This window comes from Salvia hispanica, chromosome 4, assembly GCF_029641045.1.
Source record: "Salvia hispanica isolate PSC_SH4W2 chromosome 4, Shi_PSC_v1, whole genome shotgun sequence".
Taxonomy (NCBI): Eukaryota; Viridiplantae; Streptophyta; class Magnoliopsida; order Lamiales; family Lamiaceae; genus Salvia; species Salvia hispanica.
The window spans coordinates 54,414,736-54,433,006 of record NC_142695.1 but is presented as its reverse complement, the minus strand read 5'-3'; the positions used below and the strand labels follow the sequence as shown (position 1 = coordinate 54,433,006).

The 18,271-nt window shown below is 34.0% G+C and overlaps 1 protein-coding gene and 1 pseudogene across 1 annotated transcript; both read right to left on the bottom strand.

Moving 5' to 3' along the window:
• Positions 1-3,719: 3,719 nt before the first annotated feature.
• On the bottom strand, positions 3,720-4,367 carry LOC125197351 (putative disease resistance protein At1g58390). Its single transcript, XM_089070032.1, has one exon. It carries the CDS (start codon positions 4,365-4,367, stop codon positions 3,720-3,722), a length of 648 nt encoding a protein of 215 aa, XP_088926158.1.
• Positions 4,368-12,724: 8,357 nt separating this feature from the next.
• On the bottom strand, positions 12,725-17,878 carry LOC125195441 (putative disease resistance protein At1g50180; annotated as a pseudogene).
• Between the last annotated feature and the right edge of the window lie 393 nt (positions 17,879-18,271).

Below are 18,271 nucleotides of genomic sequence, written 5' to 3'. Positions count from 1 at the left end.
AATGTAAAATGTTTAATAATGACAAATTTGAGATATATGCTTAAATTCAATCATAAACATGATCAAGTACTAATATTTGAGATAGTTCGTAAAATTTTAATTCATATTTTAGAAATTTAAATAATTTTTTAGTGAATTAAAGCTTTTAGTTTATTTATCTATTATTATATTAATAAAAATTCAATATATAATTTATATATTTAATATAAAATTTAAAGTTACTTTTTTTAGTTATCTATAATTATAAAATCAATCAATGAAGTGTCGAATTAGGAGTAAAAATTGGAATAATAAAAATTTTATCGGGTTTTCGGGCCAGCCCATCGGATTTTTGGGTCTGGCCCTAACGGGTTGCGGGTTAATCGGGTGCGGGCTAGTCGGGTTGTGATTTCTTTCGGGTTATAAAAGTTCGGCCCTAACTCTATAAATTTGGCGGGCTATTCGGGCCAGCCCACGGGTTGCGGGCTACATTGACATCCATACATTTCATCATTGATTCCATGTCGTTAAATTTAAAACAGTTTCCCATTAATGAAATGAACGTTAATTTGACAGCCATTTTATTCCACTAATTAAATGAGTGTTAATTGAGCGTTAGTTTAGGCAGCCATTTTTTTACTTAAATGGTCAACTATTTTATGTATTTTTATTAATTTAAACTAATTAAATTTGATATTCAATTTTGGAAAGATTCCAAAGACAATTAACGTTTAATTTAAAACGCTCTTAACTAATTAATGAAAACCGTTGCAGTACCATGTAACATCGTTACTAATAGAGAATTAATGCATCCAATTTAAATCCGTAGATATAACCTCTATAAATACTTATGAAAAAATCCAACCAAACAAACAAGACACGAACATAGCCAAGTTTTGTTTTGAAATTGGTGAGTATTTTCCAGAATTTAAGAAACTTCCTACGGTCATGAGAGTATGGAGTATTTGTATTCATCTATTTAATTTATTCTTTTTTGTATGTTTTGCTAATATTGTAATCTTATTAGAAGAAAAATGTTACAGAATTCATCTTCCTCAATGATCTACAATCTAACATAACTTCATCAGTTATCAAAGTTCAGTGTATGTGATTTTGAAATGACCAAACCTGGACAACATATCAAATGTTGTCAGCTTGGAATGTGTTTCTCATTATTTTATGGTATATGTTTTAGTATTTTTTATCTTGTTATATATTTTTTAGCTATTTATCTAAAATTATTAATTATTAATTTTTTTTATCACGCAAGTCATAGGATTCAAAGAACATTTCCCAAAATCATTACAAATTAGTTTCGTGATCAAATTACGGAAGGAGCAATTCATTCTATTTGTTATTTGGACGGTTGAGATTTGTTATTGAGTTTTTGTTGAGCATTAGGGATTCAAGGAACATTTCCCAAAATCATTACAAATTAGTTTCCTAATCAAATTATGGAAGGATCAATTCTTTCTATTTGTTACTTGGACGGTTGAGCTTTGTTGTTGGGGTTTTGCTAGGGTGGGTTATTTTTTTTTTCTTACTATTATTGCTTTTTCTCTTTTTATTTTATTTTAAAAATAGTGGGAATTGGAGCGAAAATTATAGTAAAAGAATTTTTATTTATATCCGAAATTTTATAATTGACTTTTTTACCTTTTGATATCTTATTCAGGCAAACTATCAAAAGAGGACTAAAAATATACAAATAGCAAACATTTGGTGTTAGGTGTTAATTAACTTCATCGTATATGTGATAAATATAAACAGACAAAATTTGGAATATCTTAGGCTAATATGGTATTCTTAAAATATCAAAATAGGTAAATTATTAATTCTATTGCTTTCGTTTTATGATTTTATTTGAGAATTACTCATATTATAATCGTCAAAAATGTCTTACTCAATTTTTGTGGATTAAAAACGTTATACTACAATTTCGAACATTTTTTTTTTGGTGGAACTTAAAAAATGACGGGATATAATTATGCATCGAGTGCGATAATATTTAACCAAAATATGATAAAGCCAAGACAATTTTTACAACTCTAACATGATACGATAATTTTGAATAAAATGTTGAAATGATAGTGCACATACTCAAATACTAATTTAATGAATCCAACCAAGCATTAAAACACTTATTATTTATGTATTGTTAAAAGTGAGGAACTATAGTATCAATATCAAAATGTGAGGATTAGGTGGTTTGACCGTTTGCAACAACTATCTCAATTAACTGACGGTGAATTTGCTAATGTTTGAGGTGATAAGTGATATAAAATTGTCATAACTAATTATTGAATTTTATTAAATTTGTTTTGAAATATAAACACTCGAAATATATTATTAAATCATATTTATATTTACTAACCAAAAAATTTATATATTTAAAATATAAATTTTTCTTTAGTAATAAATTTATTAAATAAATTGAAACATGTAATTTAAGATATTTTAACTTGGAGCCGCGACATATATAGAGGTCGAAAAGTGTTCTAACTAACGTTTGTTTTTATGCAACTATTAGTTTCTAAACTTATTTAATTATATGAGTTTTTATTGGTTTAATTATTAATATAATGTGAGTTTAGAACTTGATATAATAATTATATTATTACTCATTTCATAAAAGTATATCCACATTTTAAAAACAGTGCAGATAGAAAATTCACATCGTCGCAAATAAAAATGATGAACTACAAACGAATAAAAAGCACATATATATAACTATAATTTTAAAAAATATTTATAACAACTAGGTATATAAATCTAATAATAATATTGCCACTTATGTAATGGTATTTTCTCCTAATTTTTTTTTAATATTATATATGCAATGATATTATCAATTATTTTATTTTATTTATTCATAATAATTTTCTCCAGTATAGCGCGTGGGTTAACACTGGTTTAAATTTAATCTTCAACACAGCACAATCGAATTTCAAATAAAATATCTTACAATATGGAATCTACTAGTCTGATGATTGCAAGTTTGCAACGCCAGTGGTGGGGGTATTTGGGTTGCATAATTAATTACGTTAACTGTCCTCCATAATTATTGGCTTCCTGCTTTGCTATTGGAATACTCTAAACAAAATATCAATATCGCTACACAATGCAAGGAATTCAAACATACAGCAATGAAGATTCCCCTTTGTCATAAAAAAGCATGTAGTCCATCCAAGTATGCTCTATTGATGATCTCCTCCATACTTCCACCTAATTAAAAGAAGAAATTACATATAATCAACATCTCGTAAGTATGTAGCTTCAGCAATACAGAGAAGTTGTACCGTGGACACTCATACAATATGGAGTAGCAAACTTCTCTTTGCAGTCTACAAAAAAATACCATCTGAACTTTGCATATTTATCAAGCCAAAGTTCATAACCAGAAAGAGTAGACTCCCAACACTATTGTTATTTAATAATAGCTGAATAGCATCAATAATAACAAGTTATCAAACAAAATGCAGCCTGTATGTAATCTTAAAGCAAACTTAATGAAGACTTAAGCACTAAAATCAAGGTATTCTCTTCATCAATAAGCTGAATCATAGAGATGATGCTGGTAGATGTATGAATACGACGCGAACCCCCACATTGCGAGCACCATTGCCACCGCCTTCAACCCAGTCAGTTTAACAAAGAAACAAGAACATGAAGCAGATAAAGATTTCTAACAAAGAAACTAGATTAACATGAAATGAGATACCTGGTTGGGTACAGATCTACTAGTCCTTGATGATAATTGAAGGGACGTGGCGGACTTTGTAGAAATCCTGTCCTGAAGGTGATACCCTTTCTCTCAATTCAGGCATATGTTTAATTGCAAGAGTCTGAAGGGTAGAAATGCCACACAATCCCTCTGGAATCATCTCTAGACAAGAACACTCTCTGATTGTTAATTTAGAGAGAAGGGGCATGGCTCCTGACTCCACTCTCCACTCCTTCAACTTTGGTAAACCTCTTAATACTAGCTCCTTGAGACGAAGAAAACTGTTTGCTGGACACCTCATCTCTTCCCCAACAAATGAGTCATCCTTGAATCGCAGTACTACCAAGCAAGGAAGCTTTCCCAGTATCCCCATTGGGTCATCCTCAATCTCGGATTCCAACAAATCCAAAAAACCAAGTTTCGAGCTCAACAAATCACTCCCGCACTCTGCCAGCTCCTTCCCTATTTTTGAATTAATAATCAATTCATAAAGATTGGGACATGTCAAAGCCTTCTCCAGCATTCGCTCACTTGTTAAGTCGCAACTTCCAACAATGAGAACAATACAATCCCGTATCTTGTTCCAGTTCATAATGCCATTCATGATAGCTGACAAGCTTTCATTATCGTGTACTATTGCAGCAAACTGTCGGAGATTCTTCATTCTGCCCATACATTTAAGTTTATGACATCTACTATCAAGCCATAGTAGAGTCTCCAACTCATTTACTCCCTCATCCAATCTTACTCTATAATTTCTAACGTTTTCAAAGTCATAAAGAGGAAGAGTCAAGTGTTTTAATCGCAACATCTCTTTAAAAACATTTGGAACTTCAACATTCATTGATCTCCGTAAATCAAGGGTATCCAAGTATACCAAATTCCTCATGGATGATGGTAGCTTATTGAGTTCACAATCTTCTAAACGCAAATTTCTAAGGTGAACAAGATTAGTGATTCCTCTTGGTAACTTTCCTCTTGCAAATTTGAATCCCACAATAACTAGATCTCTCAACAATTTGAATTTTGTGAAGATCAACCATACTTTGTGGAGGAAACAGAAAAACATTCGAATTTTTGAGATTGGTTAATCGAAGAGACTATAGGTTCGTGTTCAACTTCACTCCTGAAACCAATAACCAAATGTTGGATTTTCATATGCAAGGAAGATTCCCGTAGTAAGGTACTAAGTTTCCCACCTTCATACTCCAAACTCAGCCCACCGAAATCCTCTCTCTTTCCCAATTTCAAACATAGTTCTCGTACTACATCATGAACTTTGAATGCACCAAATGTTGCAGTTCTATTACCGATATCATACTCAAACCGAATTTCAAATTGAACCAGAGACCTGGAGGCCAACTCACTTAAGTACAGCTCAGCGATGTCCATTAAAGTACTGCCCTCCTTGTCTCCAATATTCTCATATGAAATCATGCCTTGTGCTATCCACATGTTATATAAATCCGAATCATCTAAGGTTTCGTCTTCATTGAATATACCCATATAGAGAAAGCAAGGCTTTAAATAATAGGGTAAACTTTCATAGCTTAGATTAAGCACTCCATCGATCTGCTCTTCAACTCCATATATGGCTGCTTTGATGTGCTCATTTACTGATTCCCACTCAACAATCGATTTTTTTTCTCTCAAGACCCCACCGAGTAAACAAATTGCCAATGGCAAATACCCACATTTCTGCACCATTTCTTTCCCAATTTTCTCAAATCCTTCTTCCAATGCAAAGTCTGCATATTGAGTTAATGGAGAAAATAATAAAGATCAATTGACAAATGGATCTCATTTTTATGGAAACAAAAAAGTTATTTATTACACTTTCTCTTTACCATAATTAATTTCTCTCTTGTTAATGAAAAGGTTTAATCAGTTGTTATATAGTTAGTTAGATTAATAAGAGAGAATGAAGGAGAAATGTTAATATTTGTGACTTTGTATCTTTTTCCATTTGTGAAGTAAAAATAATCACAAATATTTCGCTCTTGTTGAAAAATGTTAATATAGTTAGTTAGATTAAAAATAGCAAAAAGAGTGAAGGAGAAAAATAATAGAGAAAAAATATAAGGCTTTAAATCATAAAGTTTTATCGTATTCTAGTTATTCAATTTTATAGTATACAGAATCGACGTTTAATGCTACTCCTATTAAAAACCAAATTATTTTAATACAATAAAAAATAAAAGCAAAATTTTTTAACCTTTTTATATTCTCTCAAATATGTACTAAAAAATTGACTCTTTTTATATTTTCTTGATTTGAAAAATTAGACCCATTATATTTTTTATTAACATAAATTAATATAATTATTTCAATTCGTGTAAGATACTATTGGAAATAACTTTTATTTTCATAAAAAAGGATCCACTTGTCAATTTATTAGTAGTGTATTAGGAAATGTAGTATGTAATGTAATAGAAATTCTTTCGTTCTTCAGTTTTTAATTTTCCTAAAAGTAGAAACCCTCCATTCTAAGAAAATATTGTTCTCATATCTATTAGGTGAGATCCATTTCCCACCAATCCATTTTTCTTTCTATCTCTCTTATTTTACCATGTAATAAGCTTCACAACGAACCCTTACAAATTGTTACATATATTTGGCAAAATATGCCATGTTTTCTTTTTATGCCATATTTTCTTTTTCAACTCAGGTTATATTTTCTTTCCCTCCGTCCCTTAGAAATATGCAATATTTTCTTTTTTTAGAAATATGCCATATTTTCTTTTTTGTCCATCCCATAGAAATTATCCATATCCATTTATGAATTTTTTTTTTCAATCATTTATGGGCACAGTTTCAACTACTTTTTCTTCTCCACTCTTACTTTATCAATTATACATCAAAACTCGTGTCTACCCCAAATGACCTATTTCTATGGGATGAAGGGAGTATAAGAAATTGGAGTATTAGTAAATTTACAAACATAGAACTGACTAATCCTAAGTCAAAAGATCGAGAGATTGAACGCCACTATTATCTAACAAGTTAAAGTCGGGTCTTCTTTTCGCACTATTACGGATATAAAAATAATGGCATATTGTGCTTTGTATTTGAATATATACATTTAATTTCATTTTCTCTGTAATTGTCCCTGTATTTGTATTTCTATTCTAACCATGATTTTCTCTGTCTAATCATAATTTTCTCGACAATTTCAAATCTATTGATACATTACATTTTATAAGCTATTGGAGCAACAAACCAGAGAAATATCTCGGTTAGTTTGACCATGAACTGGTCGATTAAACCAATTTTTGTTTTCTTTTACTCTATCTGTCCGCAAAATAGAAGTCTTGCTTTTCGTCTTAGTCTGTTCGCAAATATGAGCCATGCTTTACTTTTACCATAAATGGTAATAGAGTCTCACATTCCATTAATTTATTTCATTCACATTTCATTTAAAACTAATATATATAAGTGACTCATTTTCTATTAACTTTTTCAATCACTTTTTTAACATTTCTTAAAATCCGTGCAGCTAAGAAATGAGACTCTTAATAGCAGACGAAAGGACAATATATTAAAAAAAATAATTGGAATTAATCAATACCAACACAACATTCTTCGAATATTAGTATATGAAGTCTCATTATCCACAAATCCACTCTTAAAGACCGAACTAGAGACCAAATTAGGGCCATCCATTTTAGGGTTAGGATTAATTTACATTAATTTAATATTTTATTCAATAAAAACTTTTTTTTTATTTTTTAATTTTTTTATTCGATAAAAACATGCCGGAGGTAAATAATGAACTACAATCACCAAATAATGGACCTAGAGGCCAACTCACTTAAGTAAAGCTCAGCGACGTCAATTTTGACGTCTTATTGAAATACATTAATGATACAACAAATTTTAGTGTGAAACGTTAAGCGGTAGTAATGAACTATATTCAATAAATAATGAACAAAATGAATGTTAGTAATGAAGTAAATATGACATTTTATTGAAATACAATGTTAACTGTGTTAAACGTCAAGCAGTAGTAATGAACTTATTACTTCATCCTGTCATGCTATTACTTCATTCCATTAGTTATTACTTCATCCAATCATGTTATTACTTCATTCCATTAGTTTATTATTTCATAATGTGCTATGACACAATTATCTTTTAGTTGAAGTGAATTCGGTATGTAATGAATGCGAAAATTTACTTCATAACATACGTTCATTATGTAGTTAATATAGTTCATTATTTATTCAAGTGAGTTTTTATTGAATTAAAAAAAATTAATAATTAAAAAAAATTAATAATTTTTTTAAAAAAAATTAATAAAAAACTAAAATTAATAAAAAGTATTTATTAAATAAAATATTAAATTAGTTGTAAATTAATCCTAACTACAAGATTAAGAAAAATGGATGATCCGAATTTAGTCTCTGTTTCGGTCTTTAAAAATGGTTCGACATTGATCACAACTCTTAGTATATGAGTACTAATATTAGTGTATATTACTATCAAATTCCTTCAAAATCTTTGTAATATTACCTTTAATATTAGTACTATATTTTTACAGTAACCGCACAAACAATTTCCGTTTCTTTAAATACCCCTATGTTTAGTACTACTATTACTAATCAACTTTGGTATAAAGGTCCACTCCATTTTAATAAAATAAAAATAAAAAATAAAAAAACAACAACAACAATAATAATAATAAATAAATAAATAAATAAATAAGTAAAAACTGATCTGGAATGTTGTCACGGGGAAATGCTTTACTTTTAAGAAGTTCCAAAGCAGCATCCATATGTAAAAGGCAATGTTCGCTAGTATCTTCTCCACAAGCGACTGTAGGCTCATGTTCAACTTCACTCCTGAAATGGATAGCCAAATGTTATATTTTTATATGCAAGGAAGCTTCCCGTATTAAGGTACTAAGTTTTCCACATTGATACTCCAAACTCTGCACACCAAAATCCTCCATTTTCCCCAATTTCAAACATAGTTCTAGTACTACTTCATGAAGTTTGCATGAACCATATCTTGAAGTTTTGTTTCCGACATCATACACAAGCTGAATTTCAAATTGAACCAGAGACCTGGAAGCCAACTCACTTAAGTACATCCCAGGGATGTCCATTAAAGTGTCAGTTAATGGGGCGGCAATTCGGGCATAGTGCCCGATAAACCTGCGGTAATACCCGGTTAAGCCGAGGAAGCCCCTGAGCTGTTTTGGCGTTGTCGGGACATGCCAAACCACCATTGCTTCTATTTTTCCTGGATCCGCCTTCAACATCCGTCCGTTATTAAATGGCCCAAGTACTCCACAGTCGTGCAGCAAAACGCGCACTTGGAAGCCTTTACAAAGAACCTGTTTTCCGCCAAAATGCTTAATACCGCGTGCAGGTGATCAGCGTGAGTGGCCGAACCCGGGCTATATACTAAAATGTCATCAAAGAACACTATTATCGATTTCCTGAGCAATGGCTTGAAAATACCGTTTCATCGCTGACTCAACTTTATTTTACCCAAATAATACCTGCAAGTGTACAGGGTTATTGTAGCAAATAACAAGCAAGAGTATATCGTATCCCACAGAGACAATTAAGTGTAAACCTAAGTACCACGAACCAATTTCAACTACTATCCAGACGATCGAGAATTTTGGTTTTAAACTAACAACTACTAAAAGCATATAAAATAGAGATTAAAATAAGCACTTAAACAAGAAAACAAAGAAGCAAGTTGTAGAAAATGATAGAGAAATATGCAGAATTCAAGGATCCGATGCACAACTCATAGCCTAACCCAATTGAAACCGATTTACCATTTAAAGTCTCCAGAATTGTTGAATCAACCACAAATATAGATTAAACTCCCTCCCGAGGTGAGAAATCCGTAGATTAGGTGTAATAATTGAAGTCCCCTTCTAATTCTTAGACCTAACTCCTAATAGTTCGATTAGATTAAAGATCCCACTCAAAACCTCAACTCTCCCGAGTTTTATTGAATTAAGGTGTGAATAATTCTTCTTTCAAGGTTAAATATTTCATCTCCCGATTATTCTAAGAAACCCTACACTCCCAATTGGTGATCAAGCAATTGTTAGGAAAAAACACAAGAATAATTCAAACAATTGCAAGAGCAAGACAAAAACGAAGTCAATTGGATTAAAACTATAAATCAATGCATCTTCACCAAGAATTCTACATAAAAGATGTTTAGCTACTCATGTTCATGGTAGAAAACAAATAGACACAAGGGAAAAACAGTGAAAATCATGATGCGAATCGCAATTGGCGGAGGAATTGAAGCTTGAATCTTCAATCTTCTTCCAAGAGTTCTTCACAAAGAGAGAGAGTGTTTTGTTGCTTGTAGAGAATGAATAGAATTGACCTAATTCTTCCTTCTTATTTTTTTTCTTCAAAAAAATTGCGTTTCAGCTCTAAAAAACGCCAAACTGACGGACCCGGCCAGGTGGAATTAATCCACTGAAAATTCACCCGGCCGGGTGGGACTTCTTTGGTACTCTCTGGAATCTCGCAGGCATGATTACGCCACCCGGCCGGGTGGAATTATAGGGTAATAATTCACCCGGCCGCGTGAGATTTTCTGGACAGCGCAGTGTTCGTATAACAGCCATAACTTCTTCTACCGAACTCCGATTGAGGCGTGCGAGATACCCACACGAAGATCTTTCGAAGATGAAGAGATTGGTATGAATTAGGGGCTAATTAGACTTCAAAATCTCCAGTAAATATTGTCTCAAACCAAGGCTACTGCACATCCACATATTTTGTACATTTTTCTACACATTCTTAACAAAATGGTCAGCATACCAACATAATAGAGAAGTAGATAAAAACACGCCTAATAATAGACGAAATATGCTCAAATTAATACAAAACCACCCTCTAAAACCATGTAAAATCCAAGTATGTCAATCGCCGCCTGAAATGTTGATGGAGCATTGGTTAGGCCAAATGGCATCACCAAGAATTCGTAGTGGCCATCGTGGGTCCGAAAAGCCGTTTTAAAAATGTCTTCTCGTCGCATTCAGATCTGGTGGTACCCGGAGCGAAGGTCCAATTTAGTGAAGACCGAAACCGAAACCGTAACTACGCTTTGCTACTCTGGTCCAATTTAGTGAAGACCAGAGTCAGAAGGCTATCTTTGAGCGGGTTGCTTCTTTACAAACTACGGATGGCTGATCAATTATTCGTGCAGTGGCCACAGCTGAAGAACAAATACCCCCGAGCTAATTATGTTGGTCGTCTAATGTAACAACTCAAAACTCTTGCCCCTCCTTGCAGGTACTTCCAGTTTCCCTGATTATACTCCTATGATCTCTAGCTTTATTTCCTTTTTCCTAAGATCAATATATAAACTTTGTTGATACGTTGGTCGAACCATTACCAGATTGAGCAAATATATACAGGGTTAGTTTCATGTTCTTTAAGTTGCAAGATATGACATGGAATTTGTCGTAAACATGGAGCTTCTTTTATTAGCTGTACATGTGTTTTATGCCCTATCCATTGAATAGTCTTGATACCTGTGTGATTAAATATGCCTGAGTTCAAAAAATGCATGAGTTTAACTGAAGCAAAGCAATACGGCAAGGGCTATTTAAAATTTAGGTTGGAATTTACATGATATATGAAGGGGACCTCATACATGGAAAGGGAGGGGAAAGAATTTGTCCTAAAATCTCAGACTCCTTCCCCTTCCCTCTTACTCTCAGACTCCTATACAGCTATGTTGGCTCCGCTCCTCGATGTGTCTTCTCTCTCATTCTCGGACCCCAGTTGATCCAGCTCACGACGTCAGGGTGACCCTTGATGCCCGACACCAGTGATCATATCATCAAGTCTCTACTGTCAGAATAGGACAAACTCCAATGTTAACAACAAAACCATACGTCCATAATCCCATAACATCCGTATTTAGTTAAAATGATTCTTATAAATATCGCATTAGCCTAAGGTCCAAAAATTGGTCCGATATATTGTCCCAAAACAATTTTTGGCTCTACACATTAAGTGTGTTGACTTATATCTTAAACAATATGTATTGGTTCATATTTAATGATTCCGTGAATTAATGAGTTTAATATGGACCAAAATATGTTGTTTAAGATCAAAAGCTAACACACTTAAAATGTGTAGTAACAAATAAGTGTTTTGTGCGAATGTATGAAACCAATTTTGGACTTTAAACACGATTGACGAATAATTTTTGACGTAACCATTAATATGAACCGAAACATATATTTAAAACCAAAAGCTAACACACTTGGTGTGCATGACCAAAAATTTATTTTGAGCAAATATAAATGTAGTTGACAACACAATGAATAAGAACTCCACAACCGATTATTTTAACTTCGTCCGAAGAAATACAGTCCATGAAGGAGCAAGAAATACCATGTGATTGCTTAATGAAAAGCAAAATCCAGAGTGGCTAAACTGAAGTGTTGTGGCTACAGAAATTGTCGACTGAGAACTATTTAGATCCAAATGTAGAGTACTGTTTTGATAATGTTGCAATCAATATATACGAAAAGTCGATTCAACAAGATCGAACCAATCATGTTGAGGTGGACAGACACATTAGAGAATGAGAGTAGAATTAATACTTGTTCGGCTGCAAGACCTATTGACAAATATTTTGACCAAGAGGTATTGGAACGTAGAAAAGAAAATCCGGAAAACCATTATAGAAATTAGAAATAGATTCTTTTGGAAAAATAATACTCCCTCCATCTCATTCAAGATGTCTACGTGTGTGATTAAGTAGAGTGAAAATGTGATTGGATATTTTAATTAGGAGGGAGAGGAGAGGGGATTTATTTTTAAATATAGAAAGTGGACATCTTGAATGAGACAAACTAAAAAGGAAAGATGAGCATCTTAAGTGGGACGGAAGGAGTAATAACGGTTTGCTTTTCCTCATTTTTTTTCCGAATTTTCCGTCCTAAAGAACATGAGATAAAACGAAGGGACCACTAAATATGATTTAAGAATCAAATGTAAGAAATGAGATACCTGAAGACTAGTCCTCGATGATAATTGAAGAGACATGGCGGATTTTGTGAAAATCATGCCCCGAAGGCATTACCCTTTTTTTCAATTCCGGCATTCGTCTAATCACAAGTTTCCGAAGGGTAGAAATTCCACTCAATCCCTCTGGAACCATCTGTAGACAAGAACAATCAGCAAGCTTTACTTCAGAGAGAATGGGCATGGTTCCTGACTCCATTCTCCACTCCCTCAACTTTGGTAAACCTATTAATGCTAGCTTCTTGAGGCAAAGAAAACTGTTTGCTGGACATGTCATCTCCACCCCAACAAACGATTCCCAGCCCAATTCCAGTGATACCAACCGAGGAAGCTTTCCCAGTATCCTCATTGAATCATCCTCAATCTCGGAATAATACAGATTCAAAAACATAAGTTTTGAGCTCATCAAGTCACTCCGGCACTCTGTTAGCGCCTTCCCTAACTTAGACGAGGTCACCAATTGGTGAAGATTGGGACACGTCAAAGCCTTCTCTAGCATTTGACCACTTGTTAGCAACTTGACAAACCACTATCTTGCTCCAGTTCTTGATGGCATTCATGATAGCTGACAAGCTTTCAATATCGTGTATTCTTACTGCAAAACGTCGGAGATTCTTCATTCTGTCCATACATCTTAATTCATGATATCTACTGTCAGCGAATAGTAGAGTCTCCAAACCATCTAATCCCTCATCCAATCTTACTCGATAATTACCAACCTTTTCATTTCCATAAAAAGGAAAAATCAAATGTTTTAATCGCAACATCTCCTTCAAAATATTTGGAACTTCAACATTCATCGAACCTCTTAAATCAAGGGTATCCATGTATACCAAATTCCTAATTGATGACGGTAGCCTATCAAGTTCACATTGTTCTAAATGCAAACATCTTAGGTGAACAAGATTTGTGATTCCTTTGGGTAACTTCCTCCTGCAAATTTGAATCTCAAGATAATTAGATCTCTCAACAATTCGAATTTCTGAAAATCAACTATACGTTGCGGGCAAAACTCAACAACAGTCGCTTTTATGGGATTGGATAATCGAAGAGATCATATATGTTTGCTAATATCTTCTCCAGAAATGACTATAGGCTCGTGCTCGACTCCACCTCTGGTATGAATAGCCAAATGTTGTATTTTCATACGCGAGGAAGCTTCCCGTAGCAAGGTACTAAGTTCCCCACCTTGAGACTCCAAGCTCTGCACACCAAAGTCCTCCCTTTTCCCCAATTTCAAACATAGTTCTCGCACTACATCGTGAAGTTTGCATGCTCTATATTTTCTACTATTTGCAACACCATAAGAATACATAATTTTAACTTGAACGATGGACCTGGAGGCCAACTCACTTAAGTACATCTCAGCGATGTCCATTAAAGTGTCATCATTGTCTCCAATATTCTCATATGAAACCATGCCTTGTGCTATCCACATCTTATATAGACGCCAAGCCGATATGATTTCGTCCTCCTTGAAAATACCCATATAGAGAAAGCAAGGCTTCAAATAATAGGGTAAGCTTTCATAGCTTAAATTAAGCACTCCATCAATCTGCTTTTCATCTCCATATATGGCTGCTTTGATGTGCTCATTTACTGATTCCCACTCAACAATCGATTTTTTCTCTCTCAAAACCCCACCGAGTAAACAAATTGCCAATGGCAAATACCCACATTTATGTACCATTTCGTTCCCAATTCTCTCAAACCTTTCTTCCAATACAAAGTCTGCATGTTGAAGTAACAGTAAATTAACTAAATTAGGAATCATTTTCATTCCCACGAGTATCCAAGAAAAAACATTACTCCTTATATCTTCTGTTAACGTGTATCATTTCACTTTTACCATATTTATTAAGTAGATCCAGTATTTAATTAATTCTCCTTACTCACATTTAATTATAAATTCAATATATAAATGTGGAGTTGCATTCGATTAATTTTTTCAACTCACAATTTTTTAAAACTTGTATTGATCCAAATGAAAAATATTGCAAGACAGATGGATTACAAATTGGAGAAGATTTTGAATTTAGGGATGAAAACAAATATGAAATGAAGGATATTTATAATCGTGGGAGAATAAATAAAAAGGAAAAAGAGAAAGCCCTTCAACGACATTTAAAAAATATCAGCACGACTAATAATATTCGTTCATCCCATAAAAGTACACATTTTGGATGACTGAGAGGACGGAGATTTTGCACGCGTGTCGTAGGCGCGTGACCCTTCCTATTCAACAAGATTTATAAGTTCCCACTTTCCAAAATACTATTAATTAGTATATGGTAAGTTAGGGTGTCGAACCCACGAGGAACGGTAGCATCCGTTATGTATTTCCACACTTAGAAAAAGGTTTCGGCGATGCCGCCACGCTCTAAATTGGGGGTGGGAACTGAACTACAAAATATAAATAACACTTAAGCTAAGATTGTAACTAAACATGCAAATAAAATACAATAAGAAGAAAGCAATTAAACTGGAAAGCAGACTGGGCAAGTTGGTAAACTGGGCAACTTAGCAGTGGCGAAAATAAGAACAATTCGGAAATGAAAAGAGAGCAGCAACTTGCATGAGCATCCTAAGTTCAGAAATCAAAAGGAACTGAGTTAAAAGCTAAGGAAGATAATCTAAGTGTTAGCTACTAAAGAAATCTAGAGACTAGGATTGTGACCCTTAAAAGTAGCTAAACTAATTAACTCTAAAAAAGCTAAACTAAATCACATGCAAATGGAGGTAGAGTGCAGAAATTAACTAAGCTAAAGTGCTGCCAAAAGTGAAAAGAAAGCATGTACTTGTTGTCTCCTAAACCCTATTACCTAAGGTGTAAAACCATTGGATAAAAGATTACAACTAATGGTTCTTTCACTTACTTCTAAAAGCTGATATATCTCCTAATTCTACATCATAAGGCACGAAAATATGGAGGAGAAAGAGAGTAGATGGCTGCTACATAATCAAAAATGCAAGAGAAACATAAAATCATCAATTAAACTACCTAAACATGCATTGGAAACACCAAATGAAAAGCTGAAAATTAAAGCACTTAACATGATAGAAAGAAGATTCAAGAACTCTTAAACATGGTGAAGAGAAACTGATTTTAAAAGCTTGAAAAAGGTTTTAACTAAACAAGAACTTAACCAACACTAGAACTAAACAACAAGCTAAACCGGAAATCAAACAAGAACTAAACTTTAAAACACATTCAATACATAAACACTAAGAGCAATTACTATTTGAAATGAGCCTTTAAAACAAGTCCAACAACAACAACAACTAAGAGTGAGAAAGGTGTAAAAGTACACCAAAGTTAGAACAAGCAACTAGAGAAATTAAATACTACTACTTAATTACTACTACTTCAACCCATGATGAACAAAGATCTTGGCAGCCTTGAGTTTGAAATCTCTCTTCTTAAGGAAGAGAGAAAATTTTCCTAGAGAGAGAATAAACTAAAACTGGACTAAAGCTAAGTGATAAGTTGTGTTTTTTTTGGTTTTGGGGAAAAACATAGTTAAATATTTTGTTACATTTTTCAAATAAAAAGTTATTTCCCCTTTCTCATGCCCTAGGGACGGATGTGGACACGTGTAGCAACAAGGAAGCAGTCTTGTAATTTTGCTCAAGTGGCTCCATGCAGTTTTCCCGTCGGGTCCAGCTTGGCCAGTTTGCCATTTTTCTGATTTTCTTCAAATTCTTGCACTTTTTGCCTCCTTTTTGCATCACTCCACTACAAATGCCTTCCTACAATGCCTCCGATCCATAAGCTCAATTCCCTGCCAAAATAGCATTTTCTCATGCAAATATTCAACTTATAAGTGCTAAAAGTGATCAAATCCGAGTGACGAAAACTAGCCTATCAATGACATGGGTTTTTTAATGCAGAAATAGTAAAGTGGGAGAGAAGAAAAAACAATTGATTGGAATATTGTTATTGGAAAAATGGTGTCATCTAATTAAAAATGGAAAAAAAGTTACCCAAAATAGAAGTGTAATATTTTTATGGACGAGTCAAAACGGAAAATGTGTCTATTTTAATGGGCCAGAGGACAAGGACCAAGGAGTAATATAAAACTAACCTGGAATGTTTCCATGGTGAAATGCTTTGTATTTTAGTAGTTCCATTGCAGCATCCATATGTAAAAGTCCATGTTTCACTGCCAATCCAATCTCTGCAACCTTTTGTTTCTGTGTTGTCACCAATACTTTGCTCTGCAAATCTTGGACGATGAATGGATGCTTCAACTCCTCCCAATGAGAAAGTTCCCAAACATCATCAAAAACAATGAGACATCGCTTCTCTCTTTGTATCTCACATAGTTTCTCAATCAACTCTGAGTTGCTCAGATTTGGAACCTTCGCCCTTAATCGTGACTCATCGTTCATGATTGAAACACCCTTCGTCTGCTTCTTCCGATTCTCTAGCTGCCTCAGAACATCCTCCCAAACTGATCGACTCTCACATTGCTGAGTAATGCAAACCCACGCCCACAGATCAAAGTCGGTCGTCTCATTGTAGAGCTTCTTAGCAATGGCGGTCTTGCCTGAGCCTCCCATTCCCCACACTGATATAATCCGATCCTCTGTTTCCTTACCTAGGTAATGAACAAGCAGCTTCAGCTCATCCTCCATGCCTACGAAGCAATCTCCCATCTCCAAATAGGGGAAAGTCTTCCTTGACATGTTGTTTCCACCCGAGCTTTCCCCCTCTCCATGTGGATTCATGATCATGCTTCTTTTTATGCCATTTTCTTGCAAATCCTTGCTTATCCTCTCAAGATTTGATGTAATTTGTGAAATCTCGGAGCCTAATTGGTGGAGTGAGTTGCAATCATCCAAAATGCAGGAATATTTGCGGACGAACTGCCTGAGGTCTCTTCTCCTTGAAGAAATTTGATAAGCTGCGTGTCTTTCGATGGCGGATTCGGATCTGTAGACAAGATCTCTGATCTCGGAGATCCAGTTGGAGATGGTTCTGCTTTCATGTCGTCTTTTGTCAGCATCTTGGAGGAAACACTTCATCTCCTGCCTCTCGAGCTCCCTGACTTGATCGGCCACACCAGCTAAAAACCTTCCCTCTTCCAATAGCAAATCACGGATGGTTTCAAGAGCAATCGACACCGCTGCCTCTGCCATTGCAACAATTCTATGCTTTGATTGTTTGGTCAATGATCAAATGTGGAGAAAGCAGGAAGAAAGAAGAAATGAAATAAACAAGAAACAAGAAAGAAGGGATGAAATAAACAAGAAACAAGAAAGAAGAAACAAGAAACAAGAAGGAATGAAAGAAACAAGAGAGGTAGGAGAAAACTGGCTGAAGTTACGAGGCTAACATTGCACACTTTTTTCTTTGGGAAATCCTTAGATATTTTGGGACATACCAGTCAATGTAATGATAGATCAAATGTAAGGGTAGAATATACTCCATCCGTTCCACAATAAGAGTTATATTTTGTCATTTTGGTCTGTCCACAATAAGAGTCACATTTCACTTGTATCATACTAGGCCCCACATTCCACTAACCTACTTCAC